This window comes from Schistocerca americana, chromosome 1 (genome assembly GCF_021461395.2).
Source record: "Schistocerca americana isolate TAMUIC-IGC-003095 chromosome 1, iqSchAmer2.1, whole genome shotgun sequence".
Lineage (NCBI taxonomy): Eukaryota > Metazoa > Arthropoda > Insecta > Orthoptera > Acrididae > Schistocerca > Schistocerca americana.
Genome location: NC_060119.1, coordinates 699,903,355 through 699,929,063, shown reverse-complemented (window position 1 = coordinate 699,929,063; position 25,709 = coordinate 699,903,355). Strand labels below are relative to the sequence as shown.

Genomic DNA, 25,709 nt, shown 5'->3' with positions numbered 1-25,709 from the left:
ATGGCTGACATCGAAATAAGTGTCCAAGGAATAGGAAAGCAACTGGAATCACTCAACAGAGGTAAGCCCGCTGGACCTGACGGGATACCAGTCCGTTCCTACACAGAGTACGCGAAAGAACTTGCCCCACTTCTAACAGCCGTGTACCGCAAGTCTCTAGAGGAACGGAAGGTTCCAAATGATTGAAAAAGAGCACAGGCAGTCCCAGTCTTCAAGAAGGGTCGTTGAGCAGATGCGCAAAACTATAGACTTATATCTCTGACGTCGATCTGTTGTGGAATTTTAGAACATGTTTTTTGCTCGCGTATCATGTCATTTCTGGAAACACAGAATCTACTCTGTAGGAATCAACATGGATTCCGGAAACAGCGATCGTGTGAGACCCAACTCGCCTTATTTGTTCATGAGACCCAGAAAGTATTAGATACAGGCTCCCAGGTAGATGCCATTTTCATTGACTTCCGGAAGGCGTTCGATACAGTTCCGCACTGTCGCCTGATAAACAAAGTAAGAGCCTACGGAATATCAGACCAGCTGTGTGGCTGGATTGAAGAGTTTTTAGCATACAGAACACTGCATGTTGTTCTTAATGGAGAGACGTCTACAGACGTTAAGGTAACCTCTGGCGTGCAACAGGGGAGTGTTATGAGACCATGCTTTTCACAATATATATAAATGGCCTAGTAGATAGTGTCGGAAGTTCCATGCGGCTTTTCGCGGATGATGCTGTAGTATACAGAGAAGTTGCAGCATTAGAAAATTGCAGCGAAATGCAGGAAGATCTGCAGTGGCTAGGCACTTGGTGCAGGGAGTGGAAACCGACCCTTAACATAGACAAATGTAATGTATTGCGAATACGTAGAAAGAAGGATCCTTTATTGTATGATTGTATGATAGCGGAACAAACACTGGTAACAGTTACTTCTGTAAAATATCTGGGAGTATGCGTTCGGAACGATTTGAAGTGGAATGATCATACAAAATTAATTGTTGGTAAGGTGGGTGCCTGGTTGAGATTCATTGGGAGAGTCCTTAGAAAATGTAGTCCATCAACAAAGGAGGTGGCTTACAAAACACTCGTTCGACCTATACTTGAGTATTGCTCATCAGTGTGGGATCCGTACCAGGTCGGTTTGACAGAGGAGATAGAGAAGATCCAAAGAAGAGCTGTGCGTTTCGTCACAGGGTTATTTGGTAACCGTGATAGCGTTACGGAGATGTTTAGCAAACTTAAGTGGCAGACTTTGCAAGAGAGGCGCTCTGCATCGCGGTGTAGCTTGCTGTCCAAATTTCGAGAGGGTGCGTTTCTGGATGAGGTATCGAATATGTTGCTACCCCCTACTTACACCTCCCGGGGAGATCACGAATGTAAAATTAGTGAGATTCGGGGGCGCGCAGAGGCTTTCCGGCAGTCGTTCTTCCCGTGAACCACACGCGACTGGAACAGGAAAGGGATATAATGACAGTGGTACGTAAAGTGCCCTCCGCCGGACACCGTTGGGTGGCTTGCGGAGTATAAATGTAGATGTAGATCCTTTCTGGATGAGTGCATATCTTTATACGGGGAGTTGCTGCTTTGTTTGGGCTCAACCATTCCTTCCTTTTCCTTATGTTTGCATAAAGACACTATTTATCGTCACCTGTAACGATAGAGGATAGGAATGGTCGGTGTTATTCGCAGATCAATTGATGACGAGCAAGCAGATATGAATGTACGGACACCTGCTGACTTTTATGATTCGTAAGTAGAGCGTGCAGTACCCATATACCCGATTTCTGGATCTTATACGTTGCATGAAAATGTCGCACCATGATGGAATGATCACGGATCATAGCGTTTACCAGTTGTCGAGTACAATGACATGAATCATTGTGCATGAATGCGTTTAAACGATCCTCATCGAACCTCGAGGTCTTCCTGAACGTGGCGAGTCACTAACATCAAAACGATCCTCCTTAAAACGAGAAAACCATTTTCTTGATGTGCTCTGTCCTATGGCGTTATCCCCATACACGGCGCAAATGTTTCTGGCTGCGTCCGATGCTGTCTATTGAAGTCAAACAGAAGAGTATGTCACAAATGTACAGATTTGTCCACTTGGCACTCCATTTTCGGCTCCACTCGCTATCTCCAAATGACTAAACGAAAATATGTAAACTCAAACAGTAACAGTGAACTAAAATTAGAAAAATGACAATCGATAAATAAACCCACAGCAGTCGGAATACCAACATACAAAACAAAAACGCTACGAAATTACGCACCAACATAATATAATATACTTCGTAGTAAATGTCCTGCTCCCCCCTCCCTCCCCCCAAAAAATAAAAATCGCCACTTCCCTAAACACACAAACACACATATGCTCACACGCCCCATGACATGTAGACAAATTTAGCTTCTTAGATATGACTGATGAACAAGTCTCAAACGATCAGAATATTATACACTACTACAGTTAAATAATTAATCAACTTCCATTAAACACTCGTTTCGCTGGGAAGTTGCATTAAATTTGATTAACATGTAACATGTGTATAAATATTACGGTTGATTCGTGACAATAATGAAGCTATTGAATCCTCCCTCACCAAATATACAGTGTCAGTGCCAGTAAATGTTGCACTTTCTGAGATCACGCTTATTTAAAGGCGCCAGTCAGTGTGCTTTTTGTTAGAATTACAATCTTTGGACACAAAAAGATGACTCGTCATTCTTCAATATTTCCAGTTCCCTTGTCGGTATTAATTGACATAGAGGAAAAGCGATAAAGAAATTATCTCTCGCTATTGAATACAGAATATTCAAGAAGGCGAGAAACTGCAAAAAAGAAATACAAGGAAATAATAGCCGAAGGGTCAGGAACCAGCAAAAACGCGTCTATGGCTGCCTCAAAACATTGCAATGGATGTGTCGTCAGATATACAAACAAAATGATAAATGTTTCTCTCCTGCAGAGGTACAACAATAACTGAAATAGAAGCTACTTCTCCAGATTTCTCGTTGCAAACACAGACGGATCAGCAATATTTCATATTTTCTGAGGAACTATGCGGCAGAGGACACACAAATGTAGCTCAAACATTAATTAATTTTGAGGAAAGCGAGGAAATGATTCTTGTTAACTATGGCGAACACTTCATCGCTGTTTCAATTCTAAACCCTCCGACACTCACTGATTTAAGTTCTAGCAGTTGACAAACGTGCATTCTGGCACATAGTTTGGGTCCGCTCATCGTCCCCACGGATGACTCAAGGGGATGCCTTATGATTTGAAGACCGTCTGCATAGATTGGAACTGGCCACTACTAATAAATTTTCTTCTGTTTTGCGATCAGAGTGATTTTCTTCATTACATATGGAACGCTTGGTTGAGATCACTCTGGTGGCTGTAGGTATCAACATATTTGGATCCGCTGACGTTATTCGAGAGCAGCAGATCAAGTGCTGGCTAAATTGGCTATCGGGACGTGCCCATACAGCCAACACTGGGATGTCAGTTATGACTATACAGACGTGAGGACAACACAGCACCCATTCCCCGAGCGGAGAAAATCTCCAACCCGGTCGGTAATGGAACCCGAGCCCCTTCAGTTAGCAATCCGCAGCGCTGAACGCGCAGTTACCGAGGCGGACGTGTCACTCACTTCTTCGTTACGCTCAGCGGATCCGGACGCGGAAGGCGCTGACGCGAGAGGAGTTTGAACACACGGCAGGGAGTTTCCGACACAACGCCGTCATTCTGGGCGATGAATAGGTGCCGGTATAATTTGCGGCGTTCTGCTTTCTAGCTCTGTGTGCCGGCTGGGGAGTTCCGGCGGGCATGGTTACTCCGCGGAGCAGAATTCTGGGCGTGCGTTTCCCAGTCCCTTTCCGAAACAGCTCCACAAATGGCGACAGTGCCCACATTTGACATGCAATTGTTACGCTGCACGCACAGCGCTTAGCGCAGTGGCCTTTAAAAGCATCAGAGAGTGACCAAAACAATCCCGGAAAAGCTCGCTCAATAAAGGGAGAGCCCAGTCTCTGCTTCACTCGCAGTCTTTCGGCTTGTTCAGAATTGAAATGGAAATGCCGTGTGGCAGGGGCCTCCCGTTAGGTAGACCGTTCGCCTGGTGCAAGTCTTTCGAGTTGACGCCACTTCGGCGACTTGCCGTGTCGATGGGGATGAAATGATGATGATAAGACAACACAACATCCAGTCCCTGAGCGAGAAAATCTCCGACCCAGCCGGGAATCGAACCTGGGCCGTTAGGTATGACAGTCCGTCGCGCTGAACACTCAGCTACCAGGGGCAGACTGTTCTGAATCACTTTGGTCCCTTAACGGGCGTCCTTCATTTTATGCGATTTGTAATGAAGTAAACACGAAATAACTCTGCTGCTTATACTCCAGCGAATATATAGGACGACAATTATTGAAATAAATGAGAAAAACTTAAATTAGTTGTAAACTAAGGCGTGCACACGTTTTATTCAACATGTAAACGTCACTACAATGCCTTCTCTGTGCGATATCAATGGAGACACTATCGAAGACACTAATGCCAAAGCAGAGTTACTAAACACAGTCTTCCGAAATGCCTTCACAAAAGAAGACGAAGTAAATATTAGAGAATTCGAATCGAGAACAGCTGCCAACATGAGTAACGTAGAAGTAAATATCCTCGGAGTAGGGAAGCAACTTAAATCACTTAATAAAAGCAAGTCTTCTGGTCCAGACTGTATACCAATTAGGTGCCTTTCGGAGTATGCTGATGCATTAGCTCCATACTTAACAATCATATACAACTGTTCGCTCGACGAAAGATCCGTACCCAAAGACTGGAAAGTTGCACAGGTCACACCAATATTCAAGAAAGGTAATAGGAGTAATCCACTAAATTACAGGCCCATATCGTTAACGTCGATATGCAGCAGGATTTTAGAACATATATTGTGTTCGAACATTAGGAACTACCTCGAAGAAAACTGTCTATTGACACACAGTCAACATGGGTTTAGAAAACATCGTTCTTGTGAAACACAACTAGCTCTTTATTCACATGAAGCGCGGAGTGCTATTGATAAGGGATTTCAGATCGATTTCGTATTTCTGGATTTCCGGAAGGCTGTTGACACTCTACACACAAGCGGCTCGTAGTGAAATTGCGTGCTTATGGAATATCATCTCAGTTATGTGATTGGATCTGTGATACCCTGTCAGAGAAGTCACAGTTCGTTGTAATTGACGGAAAGTCATAGAGTAAAACAGAAGTTATTTCTGGCGATCCCCAAGGTAGTGTTATAGGCCCTTTGCTGTTCCTTATCTATATAAACGATTTGGGAGACAATTTGGGCAGCCGTCTTCGTTGTTTGCAGATGACGCTGTCGTTTATCGACTAATAATGTGATCAGAAGATCAAAACAAACTGCAAAACGATTTAGAAGAAATATCGGAATGGTCCGAAAAGTGGCAGTTGACCTTAAATAACGAAAAGTGTGAGGTCATCCACATGAGTGCTAAAAGGAACGCGTTAAACTTCAGTTACACGATAAATCAGTCTAATCTAAAAGCCGTAAAATCAACTAAATGCCTAGGTATTACAATTACGAACAATTTAAACTGGAAGGAACATATAGGAAATGTTGTGGGGAAGGCTAACCAAAGACTGCGTTTCATTGGCAGGACACTTAGAAAATGTAACAGACCTACTAAGGAGACTGCCTACACTACGCTTGTCCGTCCTCTTTTAGAATACTGTTGCACGTTGGGGGATCCTCACCAGATAGGACTGACTGAGTACACCGAAAAAGTTCAAAGAAAGGCAGCACGTTTTGTATTATCGCGAAATATGGGAGAGAGTGTCACAGAAATGATACAGGATTTGGGATGGACATCATTAAAAAAGGCGTTTTTCGTTGCGACGGAATCTTCTCACGAAATTCCAATCACCAACTTTCTCCTCCGAATGCGAAAATATTTTGTTGACACCGACATACATAGGGAGGAACGATCACAAAGATAAAATAAGGGAAAACAGAGCTCGTACGGAAAGATATAGGTGATCATTCTTTCCGCGCGCTATACGAGATTGGAATAATAGAGAATTGTGAAGGTGGTTCGATGAACCCTCTGCCAGGCACTTAAATGTGATTTGCAGAGTATCCATGTAGATGTAGATATAGATATTCAGATTTAGGTTATCACATGTTAGATATGCCTGCCATCATTGGCGATGATGTGGCGCAGACGAATAGCGAAATTCTGCATGACCCGCTGAAGTGTCATCGATGCTGTCGATGCCCTCCTCAGTAGCTATTTTCAGTCTAGAAAAGGTTTTGGGGTTACTACTGTACACCGTGTCTTTAATACAGCCCCACAAAATGGAGTCGCATGTATTCAGATCCAGAGAATACGGCGGCCAATCGAGGCCTACTCCGCCGGCCGGTGTGGCCGTGCGGTTCTAGGCGCTTCAGTCTGGAACCGCGTGACCGCTACGGTCGCAGGTTCGAATCCTGCCCGGGCATGGATGTGTGTGATGTCCTTAGGTTAGTTAGATTTAAGTAGTTCTAAGTTCTAGGAGACTGATGACCTCAGAAGTTAAGTCCCATAGTGCTCAGAGCCATTTGAACCATTTGAGGCTTACGCCAGTACCCTCTGGGCACCCCAGAGCCAGAGTGCGGTCGCCAAAGCGCCCATACCTTGTCGAAATCAGGGTCACTTTGGCTTATGACGATGAAATCATCATCCAAAACCTTCATGTATCGTTCGCTGGTCACCCTGCCATCAAGGAATATCGCATCGATTATTCCACGGCTGGACATTCCACACCATACAGTCACCCGTTGAGGGTGAAGAGACTTCTCGTTCGCGAAATGCGGATTCTCAGTTCCCCGATCGCGCCAATTTTGCTTATTGACGAACCCATGCAAATGAAACTGGGATTCGTCGCTAAACCAAACCAGGCATGCGTATACTAATTCCCATCATGCCCTGCGGCCAACCGTGCAGTTTGAATGACGTAACGCAAAGCGTTCGGAAGTTACGACTATTTTATTTCATATCGTTCAATAATTGTCACCCTCCATTAAACAACCATTCTGCTTCTCTTCTCTGAGTGCTATGGCACTCACGACTAATTCCAATAATTTCAAGTAAAGAGAGTGTCACCATTATTTCGGTCATGTCGCCTCTTCGCGGTTAATCTTAACACAACCCGATATAAACACTAAGATCTACTCTCTTCTATTTACAACACGAATAATTAGTTACACATATTACCTTAGTATCGTCATTAACCCCACATCAATTAGAACAACACGGAGCGTAACACCGTCTACAGTTCATCACAAATCGACTCTAGTCGTCAGTAAATTAGGAATGACGAAAATATTAACATAATTACGCACAACAGTGTCAAGCGTTCTTCACAGTGCAATATACTCTTTCAATACCGAATATCTGCCTCATGGCGGATCCATTGCACAGATTTTCGTCATTTTTGAGATAAATTGAAAGGTATACACACTTCCTTAAATTCTGACTTTCGGCTTCCTTGCCTTCAGTGTACGAATTTTTGTCACCGGATTTTCCTGTGCCAAGAAATCAAAAACTTTCCAGGACAGTAAATGATCGTTAGATCGCTAATTATGCTATCAAAAATGTTCAAATTTTCAACTTCTCTGTTCTAAAACACTTCGATCGATTGGTTAACAAAACTAACATCAGTCAGCTACAACGAGCTACAGACTCCAACTAAATATAGAACTTTTCTACTCTTTACACGATCTAGACGTAACAGCTTCTCACAATACTAAACCAAAACTACGCCGCGCTTTGTCACGGTCCGCGCGGCTCCCCCCGTCGGAGGTTCGAGTCCGCCCTCGGGCATGGCTGTGTGTGTCGTCGTTAGCGTAAGTTAGTTTTAAGTTAGATTAAGTAGTGTGTAAGCTTAGGGACCGATGACCTCGGTAGTTTGGTCCCATAACACCTTACCACAAATATCCAAATTTTCCTAAACTCCAACTGTTGTATCACCTTCCGCCAAGTGCGAGAGAGATCAACGACTGCATTTATAGGATATAGAGTTTAAATCATTTGCATTGCTGGCAAAGGCATTATTTAGAGTAACTAATACAGATTCTATACATAAATATTGCAAAATGTAGTGGAAAATTGATTTACATTATTTCGCATTAAATGACATCAAAATTATCCTAATCTCGTAAAATATAAGCAACAATTCATGAAGTATGATATTTTCGTATACACAGCTGTGTATGAGATTCCTATCTTACAAATGAAGCTATCGATACTCATCGGTATCAGAGAATTCACAACGCGCGTTACGCCCGATGGATCACAACAGTCCCTAGTGCACTTAGATTAAGGTGTTGTAATGGCATTAATCTGCGCAGTAGAGTCAACAGGTATTGGACTCCACCAGTGTCTTGCCATGTGATCGAATTAAATGAATTTAAATTGTTGCAAAAACTTACAAAAGAGCAAGTCAGCAGCGATAATTAAACACTTTCTTCCCTTTTGAACGTGATAGTACAGGAACTAATCAACTATACCACAAGTAACATGTTGCCAATTATTAATCTAGTAATCTGATAACATAAGGACAGGATAACGAACTGGGTTAGTGAACGCAGGATTGTGAAGTTGCTTTGACTCTGTTTAAGCGGGTGGTTCAGGGAAATACGGTTCTAAATTGTGGGTACCAAATTTCAATTGCTCCAGTCATGCATTTCACCACTGTTGTGGACGCTCAGAACGAAGATATATCTCCCGTTTCATACTGTACGAGATGAGTGAACACCGCTCATTTCAATCGTGTATGTATAAGCACGACCAGAAAAAAATAACGAATAACGAATGCCACACGTAGAGCTTAAAGCTAAGTTCTTGTAACATTCAGTACTACGGAGTATCACGATTGCTCATAACTTAACTCTATATATAAATTTTTATAGTAAATTGAGATTAAATTTTTTAAATATATAAATTTACATGTTTCGTGGTAATGCTACCACACTTTCCTCTTTATTGAGAAATCGGCCGGAGACAGTGCATACGATCTGGCAAGTCACGAATGACACCAACTTTGCAACGTACGACAAAGTACGTGACTAGCTGAGTAGCACAGGTGTATGACATTTGTCTCCAAGCGGCAATGAAAGGAAGCGAAAGGGCAGACTAGAGGAAAAGTAACTCGCTACCTCCGTGTTACTCTATTAAGACTTCCTATGACATACAGGAGTACGTTAATTTTCTTCCCACACGTCGAAGCAAAGCAGAACGGTAAGAATGTTGTTGTAAAAGTTTCCGAGATCAAAAGACGAAAGAAACGCTAATAGTTTCTCTGTCTCTAACACACAACTTTATTCCAACGCTCGTTCTGTTATACATGTTCGATTTGCTCGCTGTCCAAAACACTCAGAAAGCCTATTACTATGTTTGCAAAAAAAATTGTTGACATGATTCCTTGGTTGTTGACAGTGAAACAGTAGTCTTAAATTATCTACGGCTACGGGGTCCCAAGATTCGATCGACCACACTATGGCTCGAATGCATTTTTTTCATCCTGAAAGAAACAACATATTGGCTAACTACCATGAAATATGCATCAAGTTGTCAGATTTCTTCTATTTTTTACCCACATATTCGCTCGTGAAAATAGGAGCATATGCTCCTACATTGACGGGCGCATGCTACAAACACTCGGATTTCTTTTATTCCATTGTGCACGTACTCGCTCGTGGAAATTAGTGCGTTACTCTTTCATTGATAGGTCTCCCGAAAGAGATTTTTTTGCAGCTGTGTGTTTTCTCAAACCTCTTAGTAAGATGAATTATATGGACTGGCTCCGTGGAACCTGTAACGTCGGAACTGATTTCGAATGATAAAAACCGCCGGCCGTTGGGGTCCAGCGGTTCTAGGCGTTTCAGTCCGGAACCGCGCTGGTGCTGCAGTCGCAGGTTCGAATCCTGCCTCGGGCATGGATGTGTATGATGTCCTTAGGTTATTTAGGTTTAAGTTGTTGTAAGTCTAGGGGACTGATGACCTCAGATGTTAGGTCCCATGATGCTCAGAGCCATTTGAACCATAAACGAAAGATTCATAACAGTAAAGAGATCCTTCAACTATGTGATCATAAGTATCCGGACACCTGACTGAAAACTGCTTACAAGTTCGTGGCGCCCTCCATCGGTCATGTTGGAATTCAATATGATGTTGGCCCACCCTTAGCCTTGATGACAGCTTCCACTCTTGCAAGCATACGTTCAATCAGGTGCTGGAAGGTTTCCTGAGGAATGGCAGCCCAATCTTCACGGAGTGCTGCACTGAGGATAGGTATCGATTTCGGTCGTTGAGGCCTGGCACGAAGTCGGCGTTCCAGAACATCCCAAAGATTTTCTATAAGATTCAGGTCAGGGCTCTGTACAATCCAGTCCATTACAGGGATGTTATTATCGTGTAACCACACAGCCACAGACGGTGCATTATGAACAGGTCCTCGATCGTGTTGAAAGATGCAATCGCCATCCCCGAATTTCTGTTCAACAGTGGAAAGCAAGAAGGTGCTTAAGACATCAATGTAAGTCTCTGCTGTGACAGTGCCACGCAAAACAACAAGGAGTGCAAGCCCCCTCCATGAAGAACACGACCACACCATAACACCACCACCTCCGAATTTTACTGTTGGCACTACAGACGCTGGCAGATGACGTTAACGGGAATTCGCCATACCCACACTCTGCCATCGGATCGCCACATTGTGTACCGTGATTCGTCACTGCACACAACGTTTTTCCACTGTTCAATCGTCCAATGTTTACGCTCCTTACAGCAAGCGAGGCATCGTTTGGCATTTACCGGCGTGATGTGTGGCTTATGAGCAGCCGCTCGACCATGAAATCCAAGTTTCCTCACCTCCCGCCCAACTGTCATAGTACTTGCAGTGGGTCCTGATGCAGTTTGGAATTCCTGTGTGATGGTCTGGATAGATGTCTGCCTATTACACATTACAACCCTGTTCACTGTCGGCGGTCTCTGTCAATCAACAGACGAGGTCGGCCTGTACGCTTTTGTGCTGTACTTGTCCCGTCACGTTTCCACTTCACTATCACATCAGAAACAGTGGACCTAGGGGTGTTTAGGAGTGTGGAAATCTCACGTACAGACGTATGACACAAGTGACACTGAATCACCTGACCACGTTCGAAGTCCGTGAGTTTCGCGGAGCGCCCGATTGTGCTCTCTCGCGATGTCTAATGACTACTGAGATCGCTGATATGGAGTACCTGGCAGCAGGTGGCAGCACAAAATACCTACTACGAAAAACTTATGTTTTTGGGGTAGTCGGGATACTTTTGATTACATAGTGTACGTCCTAGTGCGAGGCGCTCTCTCTCATTTGTCGGACATTAGTTTCTGCCCTAACAGTCTGGCTTTACACGTAAGCACCACGCTGCGCACGGCGGATGTGCATGTAGCGCACACCTCTCCTCTGGTTCTATTAACATAATTGCGTACTACGATACGATCTCGGATGTGCCAGCTCGCCGAGAGCACTTCTCTCAAAGGTCAGAGAGATACCGTTAACAACCTACATAAAGGCCTTAGTAATAGCCATGCAATGTCATTAGTTGGAGGATAAAAGTTAAGCCCACCGTAATACTGCTACGCAGCTACCCAGATCTCGGTGCAGGGTCAGATTTCGTCCAGATGCACATCTTTTCAAGCGCTTTTACCGGTGCTGTTCATAAAGTCTTCTGAATTTAACAGTCGTCTCGAGACAACGACGTTTCATGTCTTCCTAAGTCTTGCACATCAAAGAAATTTCCACATTCGTTTGTATTTAATTACATCCCTCCCTCGTACTTCGTGTGAAACACACTACGAACTATTAAAACTGCTGCGTCATGAAGACAGAATTCAAGAAACGTCAAATTGGGGTGAAGAGTACTGCATACTTGGTAGTGACAATGATTAGCATTTCAGTGCAGGCGCAAGAAGCAGGAAGCATTAACGCCGTCTACATTATGTACGAGGACTTGCTGAAAAGTAATGCCTCCGAATTTTTTATGTGAAAGCTTTTGAACATTTTTAAGTAGAACAAACACTATTTACATTCTAGATCTTTGTTCTTCATTTACTTTTGAGTACATCGTGGGAGCAGACAGTAATCAATGTTATTACTAATAGTTACTATTAAAATGAGTCCTGATCACAAATTTATTTATTTATTCTGTTAACCTGTTTCGACCATAAAACTAGAAAGTTATTAAACGATGAATTACTAATGCTGTATGAGCAGGAGCCTCCTTCTGGTGGTAAATCACTGCTAGATAGAGCAGTGCACGTCTTACTTATATACTGGAGGCTCCGCCCACTTTTGACAGAATGTTGTCGTCGCTAACCAATGGGTTAAAAGTCAAATAAAAACGTAAAATTTCGTAATTAAAAGAACAATGACAAAATTGAAAAATAAAAATACATGGAACTTAGCTGGTTCCACGGCTAATGTCAGGTAAAATACGTAAAAATATTAAACATATGAGACAAATGAAAATCGTTTTGTCAGTACATGGGTTGCCGTCTCTGGGCTTGTCGGAGAACCATTTAGAAGCTACTGGCTGCCATAGTAAGTATAGACGCCATTCCAAAGATGTGGCAGCGGGCTACTCTCCAACGGGGAGAAAGGAGACAGAGTACACGAGTTTGTATGTATAAACTAGAACATGCGACATTGCGGCTACATACGCAACTGCTGGGGATTACAGCTATTGTCCACTAATTTATGTATAGCTCTTTGGTGAAAATTTATTTTAATATTTAATCATTATTCAGGGAACGCCTGACAGTCACGTTGACATACTCACGCTTTCGACACGTTAACGAATCTGTGACGACAGTACGAGAAAACAGGACATCAGGATGACGTGCGTTCTCTAAAGGTCGATTAATTATTAAAATGAATTTCTTCGAAAAAGTTAAAGAAATGAATGATAAACTGCATAATTCCGTATTAGCCCGTAAACGCGGCTCCTATGACCAAAAAAGTATACAAATAGCGCGCTTTTGGTCGTAGGGAAATGACAGTGACGTTGCTCTGTGCCCAGTTTTCGTTTTACGGAGCCCCTTATGCTTTTTCATGGTGGAGGAGGGATAAAGAAGAATGTAACCACATTTACACTGGACGAACTTGTATGTTTTTTCCTCTGAAGCGTGCTCTATAGCACTGAACTTTTTCCAGAGTCTTCTTCTGATGGACCACCATTTGGAACTGTATACACTGCATCACTTTAATTTTCAAGTTACACACTCCACAGCCTCACAAAACACAGCCTCGTTAGAGGCCAAATGATTCCCACCATTAGTCATTCTCACCCTGTCACTTCTCCTTTACAACAACACGGTCGTGCACTCAACTTGCGTGCGAAGTCACGGCTAGCCTTACACTCCAGCAAGCTTCGGTAGAAGTGAAAGCGAGTCGACAAATAGGAAGTGACCGTAGCAACACCGTTCTCAGACTCCGCACTACCTTGGGAACGAAGTGAGCCGGTATAGCTACTGGTGTATCAACGGGGCCTTGATTTGTAATGTATGCAACCCTCAATATCAGACGCGTACTCGCTCCGCTTCTGACTTCTAGTTTCTTCACTGAAGCACTGCGTCAAACTTGCCCTCACTGTTTAAAGCCACTGAACTGACACTCCCATATGAGTATGTACTTAGATACGACATACTTTCATGGAAGAATAGTCATAATTAGGAACTTGGGAACTTACTTTATTTATGCGAAATTTCATTCGTCAAGCATGGACTATATCGCGGCAAATCAGCAGCTCGTATTAATTTGATTCTAACTGTTAGCTGCAGTAGTTCACAGTACATGATGCTTCCTATCATTTCACTACAAATATGTACGATTTTCTGAATGTCAGCAGTCGATTGACCCTTTTAAGGCAGAAGTACACAACAACATTCTATGAAAATTACTGGATGGTCTTAGGTGCAATGAAGCCTAACAACTAAACTAAAATTTAAAAAAAGCTTACACTTGATCTAAAGACTACCTTTGTCTCTCTCTCACACACACATTTTATCATGATTAGAAAGCTCAAGCCATTCTCAATACTATCAGTTTCGTTTGACAATTTTGCACGATCAGGATTATATATTTCAGTTATGGTTTCATCTTATCGTCACAACCACTAGCGCACATATATTCAGTTATGATGTCTGTAAAAAGAAATTTCAGAGGCAAAAGGGTTCTATAATGCTTTTATATGCAACATAGCAACACTCTAATGCTTTGTGAAGTTAAATCTTTATTTCACTTTCAAAAACAAACAAAATTAGTAACTTATCAACAAGTGTACTTTACTACAAATCTACCTCACTGTCCTTCGAAGATGGTTAGTGTATTTGCATTTACTTTTGTTTCTGTGAAAAAAGACTTCCAGCATTCTTGTTGCATCAGGCGTACTAGACTGTAACACTACGTGGTTATCAAGTGACTAATGATGTCTCATGTGAGAATTCAAGTTCAGAATTAAAATCTTCTTTCAACACTTACACATAACTTTACTAACCATTAAATCAGTGCAATCCTGTGGAAATACATATTGAAAATCCTGTAAAAGCAATTGCTCCAGCCACATTTTGCTATCACTGACTTATTGTTCTAGGATGTGGCAAGCACGTATCGTATATGCCCTGTCATAATCATATGTTCTTGCAGAATGAAAGTTAAGCGTCAATGCAAAAGATCTCAAAGGTGAGCCACATTTTGTAAGAAAGAGAGAACATGTTGTCTTCGCAAACTGACGTCACAACTCCTCATTTACAGCTGATACATTGTTAAGCATTGAAGTACTCTCTCCATATACGTAGTTCTTCACCTGCAATTCCATTGCTTCAGGAGACAATTTAGCTGTTGCAGAAGCTTGATTCTATTCCTGTATTGCTTGTTTGCTTCACTTATAGTGTACAACCCTCTCTTGATACGTGCAACAGTGTCATGAGCTGGTGCTCCTGGACTGAACGAATATCTTTTAGCACCACTAAAAAATAAACACACGCATAAAATAACCAAATTAGTAATACATGCCAAGTGTTTGTTGCACAGAAATTATTATTAGACTAATGTCTGGAGCAGTAACTCCAAAATTAATGATAAATCTTCCAACATAATAATTTGCACAGATAAAAATAATCATATATGCACGAAAAAGAATTAATATACTGAAAATTTTAGATCAATGATTTGAAGTCTGGTCACAACGTTCACTCGCTGAATTATCTCAGACGTAAACACTGAAGTAAAATACGCAATGCGTCAACAGCAGAGGAAAACAAGTTTAACATCAAATTCTGTCAGATAAATACGTATCATACACTGAAACAGACACTGAAACGCTTTGAATGTATTGCGCTATTTTTGACTGGTATGCCATATTTCTTCGTAATGTTTTGATCCGAGCTTTTCCTTGCGTTATCCGTCGTAAACATAACCGCAACGAATAGTGTATATTTAAAGCAAAAGTATTATTTTAACCAAAGCATTTACCTATTGAAAGTAACAACAAACTCTCCGCTTCTGTTTACGCATCCGTAGGTAACGCGAGCAACCATTTTTACAGACGTTTTCGTTTGTATTTCGCTGAATAACCGCTGCAATGCTACACACGCGCTATTCACAATGTTTTGGTCTCCACAATATGGCGAATTGCTTAAGTTGCTGGCCGTACACTACCGGCGTTAGAGCATCATCTCACATCAAGCCAGATAATACCGGACACGGGAATGGCGCCGTGTTGTCTCTTCATACGAGTCCCGGTTCCCGCACAGCATCACGACTGGCGTGTCTGTGTGTGGAGCGTCGGAGGAGCTCTAATGTTGGCTCATTGCATTCATCATCGTCATACGACCCTAGTGTGTGGCAATGTGTTATAAGGTGCCAATCGACAGACAAACAATACGATCACTTTTCAACATTTCACGCGTACGGGACTGCATTATGAGGGCTGCGACGGTTGATAAATACAAATAAAACAGCTTCTGCAATTTGCATTAAAATGCTGTGAGACGACGCGGGAATTTGGATACACTTTGAATAACTTTTCTTATCAGAATTAGATTTTGACTCTGCAGCGGAGTGTGCGCTGATGTGAAACTTCCTGGCAGATTAAAACTGTGTGCCGGACCGAGACTCGAACTTTTCTTATGTCTTGGCCATACTTTTATTTTTCCAACACCAACTTATGCGTTTCGACTTTCGTCATTTTCAAAGACATTGTTATGTCAGTCATATAAAATACATTAGATACATTGTAACACGTCAACATTCTCAATCACGAGATTGAGAATGTTGACGTGATTCAATGTATCTAACGAACAATTTTATGACTGATAGAACACTGCCTTTGAATGTGACGGAAAGTCGTAAAAAGTAAAATGTTGTTGGAAAAATAAAAGAAGAAATGTTAGTAAAACAGTTTCTGCGTCAGTCACTTATTTATTTTGCCACTACGCGTTTCGATGGTTCACACCATAATCTTCAGGTCGGCAACTGTTTGTTTTTGTCGTAGCTGGTGTTGGTGGAGTGAATAGACGTCTTTTCAGAGTAGCAGACCAAGGAAATTGTAGGTTATTTTGCATCTTTTGCAAATGATTAAAGTTGTTAGCTCTCAAAAGTGCCTTTTCTAAACAAACAGTTTTTAACATTAGCGAAATAGGCAAAATAATTTACATTTCCCTTGGTCTGCTGCTGTGAAAAGACGCCTGTAATCTTTACCTACACCAACTATGTAAATAAAAAATTCTCCACGTGTAGATGATGGTTTGAATCATCGAAACGTAAAATAAGCAAATGACTGACGCAGAAACTGTCTCATTTGTAACGATCACTTCTGGTTCGCACAGGTTGTAATCTGAACAGCAGGCGTTGCGTTTCTGACGTGTTAAGTCCATTGGATGTAGTCAGTCTTACAGGTTTCTTTCAACAGTACAAAGAAGGAGCGAATGTTGCCCGTTCTGTCCCGACCTACCTCTATACAGGACATGTTCGACCCTGGTCCTGGTCAGCACCTTCTCTCACCTACCGAAAACGTCGTGTCACGGTTTTACGAGAGACCGGCGCGCCATCTTTCACCAGCCGCTTCATTCTGTGAACTATAGCAAAGAACTGCAGCTGCGGGGAATAACGTACCCGTTACTGCCATTCAAGCTCAGTTTTATTCGGTACTCAGGTGGGTTGGAGAAGGTGCTGCTGCTATAATTGGCAGCTTTGTGTGCTAAAATTGCGGAACCTGTATACCTCCAAATCATCTACCAACTTAATCGTGAATTCTTCCCAACCATACTGTACATGCACAATGAGTAAAATGTGATTTGTGATCGATCATGATGTTGCAGTTTTAACTACAGCAGTGTATATGAGTGTACAGCTGAGTGGAGTGTGCTCGGGTGAAATAAAAGCATTGTCCAGTTCAATGACGCCAGGTTCCGTTGTTGCAGGCGAGGTGATCGAGCGGCCGGCGTGGGGCAAGGACCAGCCCAACAACTACAACGGCGAGCAGAACTGCGTGGTGCTGGACGGCGGCCGCGGCTGGCTGTGGAACGACGTGGGCTGCAACCTCGACTACCTGCACTGGATCTGCCAGCACAGTGAGTGCCGCCCGAAGGGTATCGTGTTGCACACTATGAGCTGCACTTTTATAGTTCATCACCAGAGGAATTTATTGTGTATATGTACATCAAATGACGTATCTGTTAAGTATGAGGATTGGACCTTTAATAGTGGCAACTAGGCATTTACAATTTATGCAAAAGAATTATGTTTCTCAAAACTTTACTTTCCTTCAAAGTGGCATTCTGTATAAGCTGGTGCCAGTGATGTGGAAGTCGTAGCATACCTTGTTGTGTGGTGAAAATATAGTAATGAGAGAGTACTCGATCCACAACAAACTTTATTTTGTCGTCGCAGGACTATTAGGTTGGTGCATAAGTTCGTGGTGTTTTTGCTTTGCAAGTGCATATTGTCATTTGCAGATAGTGAGTGAAGCTGAGGACGCTAGAAAATGGAGTGACAAGTGGAGAAATCGTAACACTTCCGACCTATTCTTCTGTTTAAGCTCAATACAGGGGAGACAGCAGCGAGAAACATTTGAACCGTGCAGATAATGCCATTGGAGAAAGCACGGCAAGAAAATGGTTTTCCCGTTTTGAGGAGGATCGTTTTGATATTAGTGACTCTCCACGTTCAGGAAGACCTTCGGGGTTTGATGGAGATCGTTTAAATGCGTTAATTAACAATGATCCACGGCGGGTGGCCGTATGTGCATTTCTGCTTGTCCGTCATCAAATGGCTCGTGAGCAACACCGACCATTCCCATACTGTATCATTACTGGTGACGATAAATGGTGTCTTTATGCTACCATAAAGAAAGGAAAGGAACGGCTAACCCCAAACAAAGCATCCACAAAAGATAATGTTATGCATCTGGTGGAACAGCGACGGTGTGGTGAACTAGGAATTGCTTCCCTAAAGTGTAATCATCGCAGCTGGCATTTATTGTCAACAACTGAGAAGGCTTGCAGACGCAGTTCAAGAACAATCACGAGGAATACTGCGCAAAGTGATTCTATTCCACGATAACGCCCACCCGCATCTTGCTAGACTGACAAAAAACACTGTACAGGAGTTTGGTTGGGAAGTCATTCCACCCCCAACCCCCCCCCCCCCCTCCCTTATTTACATGATGTTGCGTCTTCAGGTTTTCTTTTCCGCTCGCTATCGAACAGCCTTCAAGGAACCTCCTTCTCGGATGAAAATGCGCTCCGAACATGGCTCCACGAGTTCCTCATCTCAAAACACGTGATTTCTACACTCGCGGAATCGTAAAGTTACCCCATTGTTGGCACACTGTTGAAAATATTGAAGAATAATATACTCGTATTATTGATGACTAAAGTCTCTGTTATGTGTATCTGCTGTGTTTATTCAGCTTATAGAAAATCGCTATAAACTTATGCACCAACCCAGCGTATATCAACAAGTCAGAGATACTCCTCAAGAACAAACAGATAGTCTCTCTCACTCGTAGCAAGTATCTGGTTCCACAACACGCACCTTCGGCAGCGCCAGTTGTGTTGATAACTCGAGTGAAGCCGTACTTTTCCGGACGAATCTCTGTAACAGTTCTGCAGAGAATGCTATGAAGTGCTTCCTCCAATTTAGGAAGCAAACTGAAGCCACAAGGACTTAAGTCCAGTAAGTGTTGTAGACGGTGCAACGCTTTCCAGTCCCAACGATCGAACAAATAAATCACAACTTGAGCCACATGCTGGCTGCAAATATAAAATAAACAGTTTAGAAAAATTTGGAAATTTTTGGTAAATGCTATGGGACCAAACTGCTGAAGTCATCGGTCCCTAGACTTACACACTACTTAAACTAACTTACGCTAAGGACAACACACACACCCATGCCCAAGGTAGGACTCGAACCTCTGACGGGAGGAGCCGCCCGAACCGTGACAAGGCGTTTCAAACCGCACGGCTACCCCGTGTGGCAACAGTTTAAAGAAAGAAGCGGCGACACTTCCTGCTGGACCCGCCCAGCATTTCGCAGGACAATGCTCGGGCGCAAATGGCACAAGTTGTGACCATGTTTGTTCGATCGTGGGCACTGGGAAGTTCCGTACTACTCACATCACTCCCCGGACTGAAGCCCTTGTGGCTTCAGCTTGATTCCTGAATTGAAGGAAGCACCTCATGGTATTCGCTTCACAACTGTTACAGAGATTCACAGTCAGTAAGCCACTCCACTCGAACGATCAACACAACTGGCGCTGCTAAGGGTATCATAAGACTTCCAGATCGCTGATATACTGCACGTTGGTGACTACTTCGAAGGGGAGCAAACTTTGAAACATGTATCTCTTTTTTGTAAGTTATAAATAAATAGTTGCCGCTATTGAAGTTCCAAACCTCGCATAAAATCTTTATGATCATTAAAAATGATGTGGATCTCTGCGGTAAACAGATCGTCGTGTGTACATGTTATAACTGACAGAGCTAAACGGCAACACTTCCTGGTTGTATAGGACTCTATTGTAGGTATAGATGTAGGTAGAGATGTGCACACTGTGTACTGAGGAGGCAAAACAGTATGACCACCTGCTTAAAAGCTTGTTTGTCCGTCTTTGGAACGAAATACACCACTCATTCTGCGTATCAAGGATCCTACAGTTTGTTGGTAGGTTCTTGGAGGTATGTCGCATTAAATGTCTCCACGCAGGTCATGTAATTCGCGTAAATAATGGCCCGCTGATTTGCGTACGCAGTGATGGCACCCGATAGCGAGCCAGATGGGTTCCATAGGATTTACATCAGGCTAATTTGGTTGCCGAGACATCATCTTGAGTTCACTACAATGCTCCTCAAACCACTGTCCCACGATTCTGGCTCCGAGACACGGTTAATTATACGGCTGAAAGATGGCATCGCCGTTGGGGCAGACATGAAGCATGAAGGGATGCAGGTGGTTGGCAGCTGTCAGCGTGTCTTCGATTACTACCACAGGTCCCACGCAAATGCAGGAGAATGTCTCCCTTAGCATAATACTGCTCCCACCAGCCTGCATCCGTGGCTCGCTGCACGTTTCGAGCCGCCGTTCATCACGATGACGGCGTTTGTGGAGACGACTGTCGACCGTGTGTAGTAAAAATGTGATTCACCCGAAGAGCGGGCAGGTTTCCAGTAATCGACGGTCGAATCCCGATGGTCCCGTGCCCACTGCAGTCATAACTGACGATATCGTTGGGTCAACATGTGAACACGTATGGGTGGTCTGCTGCGGAGCTCCATTTACGATGAACGGTGTGCTCCGAAACACTTGTTCGTGCATCAGCATTGCGCTCTTCCAGCAGAAACGCCACCATCCGTCCTACTTTACAGAGCAGACAAGCCTCCAGACCCCGCGTTCTCTGAAGAATCGTGGACGTCCAACCATTTAGTGCCTAGTGTAGTTTCACTGACCCACCTCTTTCCGCAGATCCCCATGACAGTAGCACGTGAATATTCGACCAGTTTCGCCGTTTTCGAAATACTCTTTCACAGGCTCAGCGTAACATTAATCTACCCTTGTCAAAGACGCTTATCCATGGATTTCCCCATTTGTACCCCATATCTTCGCTAGGGTGGTCCCTCGTGCGTGTGTGCTCTGCTTTATACTTTTGTTACCGCATCACGTGTCCGCAACGCTACTAGGTGGCATCCAACGTCGCTGTGGGCAGCGGTCATTATGTTTTGCCTTATCAATGTATGCCACTGATGATGGGCTGTATGCCCGTACATCAGTTTGACAAACAAGTAGTTTTTAAGAGCAGCTCATGGTGTACATCAAACTGTGCTTTACCGAAAGATATATTCTCTTCTTCTGTGTGTGAGGAAGTTACCCTGAAAGTTTGGAGGTTACCCTGAAAAGTTTGGAGATAGACCTACATCATTGTCACACTACACCAACTATATTTATCACAATGACTGCTAAGATGTCTGTTCCTCAACTTATGCTTCTCTTGAGAATTTCCTCACCCACTTAATATTTAGAAGCAAGAATTTTTGTAGCAATCTCTACTTGCACTGGTCGCACTGGGCCAGATATCTCACTTGCTACATTTGAGCATCTGTGGCTTTATTCCTTCACAGCCAGGTCGGCGTACAATACTCACTTGTAGCAGACGCAAAAATGTGACCTGCTGAGATGGCAATCACCGTACCCAAACCTGTGGGTGTCAGCCTCGCGCACTGCCCACGCCGCGCGTTCACCTCTGCACGGTATTGCGCAGTAGAGCGACGCCCAGCCAACAGCCTCTGCCTCGTCGTACAAGCGTGTAGCACAGAATTACGTCACGTTTAGTCTATCCCGGAAATTTAGAGAGGAAAATGCAGTTTTGGTCAGTAATTTTCGATGCGTTAATAGTCCGTTTCTAAGTGGCACATAACGGTTTCTGATAAGCCTTAAGTTTTTCACCATTGTTGTTGTTCCTGCGATCTTCAATCTGAAGACCGTCTGGATGCATCTCTCCGTGCTAGACCAATCTATAGAAGCCTCTTCATATTCTAATAACAAGTATAACTTACGTTCATTTGAACCTGCTTACTGTATTCATACCTGGATCTACCTCCAGAACTTTCTTCCTCGCATATTTCTCTCCACTACCAAACTGACTAATTCTTGATGTCTCAGGGTGTTTCCTATCAATCGATCCCTTCTTTTAGTGAAATTGTGCCATAAATTTCTTTTTTCACTGTTACATTCATTTCCTATTTATTACTAATTAATCTTCAGCATTCTTCTGTAGCACCACGTTTCAAAAACTTCTATTTTCATCCTGCCTGAACTAATTAAGTCCATGTTTCACATACATGCAAGGCTACACTCCAGACAAATACCTAAAGAAATGACTTCCTGTCGCTTAAATTTGTATTTGATGTTAGCAAATTTCTCTTTTTCAGACGTGCTTTTCTTGCTATTGCCAGTCTGCATTTTATATTCTCTCGAGTTTGGGCATCATTGCTTACTTTCCTGTCGATTAGCAAAACTGGTCTACCACTGTTAGTGACTCATTTACTTAAAATTATTTAAAAAAACTGTTACTTTCGAGGAAACAAAACCGCAAATGAAATATTATGTCAAAGTAAATAATGCAAATGTTTGATATTGTGCATTTGTAGCAATGACATTTCCGCATTCGTACTCACGCTTTAAGAAAATTAACATTTCCTTTGAGAATTTCAAAATTAAAATACCTGTTTATAAGCTGCTATTTATTCGGTTCTGATGTGTGTTTTGCAGCATTCCGCACCATTTTGGAATATCGACACGTTAATCAATGTTCTACGATGCCATCACAAGCAAGAGGAGATGGGTCTAATACCAACGAATTTGATAAATATAAAAACTGTCGTAGTCTTTATCTGCCATTTAAGGCCAATGTCCTCTCTCAGTATACAAATTCAACACCGAAAAAGAACAACTGCGCGTTAACTCCTGTTAGCTGGAACACAGCGGTAACAGGACCACTGCGGTGTGCTGGGAAGTTTGAAAAGTTTGATGAGGTGCTAGCGGACGTAAAACCGTGAAGGCAGGCCGTGAGTTGCGCCTGGGTCAGTGGTAAGAGCACTTGCCCTCGACAGGCAAATATTCCGGTCCGATTCCCGGTCCAGCACACAGGAAGTTTCACTGCTGTGTGTTCTTTAAGACTATCTCGGCGTACCGAATATTGCTGAGGCTCTCGATTGTACACTACAAGGTGTCGCTGAAGCTGAAATAATCCTGGTGAATTTTCGCACTATCCGAGTAACGCCTTAAGTCCAAGAGCTTCAGCTACATAATAATGAGACTTTTTATAGAATAAAAATCCGCTTAAAGCTTCAAAATCGGTCCTGAAAGACATTGAGAAAAATTGCTAGCAACTGAAACGTATTTTTGTTTGTATAAATATGTTCCTCAGTTGCCAGTAATTTTTCGTAATTTGTTCCATGGGGAGATTCGAAGCTTAAAGCTTCATACTCAGGTGCCACCAACTGCGAACGAGAGGAGGGCCTACTAACGTACAAGTACTCTGGGGTTCACATACCGGCCGGCCCGAGTGGCCGAGCGGTTCTAGGCGCTACAGTCTGGAACCGCGCGACCACTACGGTCGCAGGTTCGAATCCTGCCTCGGACATGGATGTGTGTAATGTCCTCAGGTTAGTTAGGTTTAAGTATTTCTAAGTTCTAGGGGACTGATGACCTCAGAAGTTAAGTCCCATAGTGCTCAGAACCATTTGAACCATTTTTGACATACCAAAATGATAGCTAAAGTTCTGGGAAGTGGTGTACTCACATAATTACGAGAACATAAATACGCGGTGATCAGGCCAGTCAGTCATGGGGAATCACACCCACCTCTAACAAACGCATGGCCCCCCCAATCCCACGCATTTGTTTGACGTCGGGTGATTCCCCATGACTGACGGGCCCGCGGCATATTTACGTTCCCATAATTATGTTAGTACCCTACTTTCCACAACTGTACCTCTGACTTTAGTATGTCAACCACATAGTACTTGCACATTAGTAGCCCCTCGTCCTGTTAGCAGCTGCTGGCACCTAAAAATGAAGCTTAAAGTTTCGAAACCGGTTCAGAAAAATTACTGGTAACTGAAGCGTATTTTTATTCTACAAACATGTTCCTCAGTTGCGGATGTTCATCTGATAAAATATTCCCTAATAATGAGATAGTACTGTCTTGAAACACACCTTCGGGTGGGGGACCACTGTTTCTCACGAGCCTTGTCGCTTCTTTGACAGCTCCGTCGACGTGCGGCAGCCCCGACAAGCTGCTGAACACGACCATCGAGGGCGACCAGCAGAGCGTGGGCTCGACCATCACGTACCGCTGCCCGGAGGGACACAGGCTGGTGGGCAACGGCACGCGCCTCTGCGCCCAGGACGGCTTCTGGACGGGCACCGCGCCCGCCTGCCAGTGTGAGTACACCAGCTCCACCCAGCTCACTGCTTTTGGTCGGGCGACAGTTGATTTTCCTACGAAAACTAAATCAGAGACGACATTTGTTATCAGATTTGCAAAAGTTACTGGACAGCACATACAGGGTGAAAAGTATTTAAACCGACAAACTCTGGGAGGTTGTAGGGGACATCAAAACAAATATTTTTCCCTGATGTAATTTTTTCCTATGAGGAGTATTTAAACCGGTAGAGGAAGATTTCTCTGGCGGCAAATTAATTAAACCAACAAACACATTTCCATTTTTTTACGACCAAGAGACGACACGATAACACAACCCAATTTCAATTACAGTAGATTTTCAAAAATGCCTCCATTGACACCTAAACAAAGGTTACACCGTCGGATCACGTTCTGTCTGACACGGGCAAAAACCCCAGGAGTATCCTGAATTGTTCCTGCTGCTTTTACTATCCGGGCAACCAGATCCTCTTCTGATGCAACAGGAGTTGCGTAAACAAGGTTGCGCATCTCTCCCCACACAAAAAAGTCCGTTTCTGGGAACCGTCGGTCCAGGAAACGACGCACACGACGACTGAAATGTGCCGGCGCCCTGTCATGTTGGAACCACATGCTTTGTCTTGTAGGGAGCGGGACGTCTTACAACAATTCTGGCAATGTTCTGACGAGAAAATTGTAATAGTGCCTGCCATTTAATGGCCTAGGTAGCAGATACGGTCCAATTAAAAAGTCACCAACAAACCGACTCACACATTAACGAAGAACCGCACTTGATGAGCGCTAGTAACTGTGGCATGTGGGTATCATCACTCCAAACATGCGAATTGTGCATGTTGAAGACTCCATTACGCCCTAACTTTGCTTTATCGGTAAACAACACAGAGGATGGAAATTTAGGATACATTTCACACTGTTCCAGGTACCACTGCGAAAATTGTGCTCTGGGTGGATAATCAACTGGTTCCAGGTTGTGGACACGCTGTAAGTGAAATGGACGTGACAATTGCTCTCTAAGGACTGTCCTTACATTCGTCTGATTAGTCCCCATGTTACGTGCAATTGCACGAGTGCTGATTGAAGGATCCCGCTCCACATGCTGCAAGACAGCTTCCTCAGATTTCAACGTTCTTACCGTGCGACACCGTCCCTGTCCAGGTAATCTGCTAAATGCC

The 25,709-nt window shown here is 43.3% G+C and overlaps 1 protein-coding gene across 1 annotated transcript in view; it reads left to right on the top strand.

Moving 5' to 3' along the window:
* The window catches only part of LOC124609553 (sushi, von Willebrand factor type A, EGF and pentraxin domain-containing protein 1), a 540,650-nt gene that overhangs the window by 462,101 nt on the left and 52,840 nt on the right, over window positions 1–25,709 (top strand). The window contains exons 8-9 of the mRNA XM_047140081.1: window positions 17,516–17,665; window positions 24,360–24,536. Coding sequence (XP_046996037.1) covers window positions 17,516–17,665; window positions 24,360–24,536 — 327 coding nt within the window. The remainder of the gene's footprint in view (window positions 1–17,515; window positions 17,666–24,359; window positions 24,537–25,709) is intronic.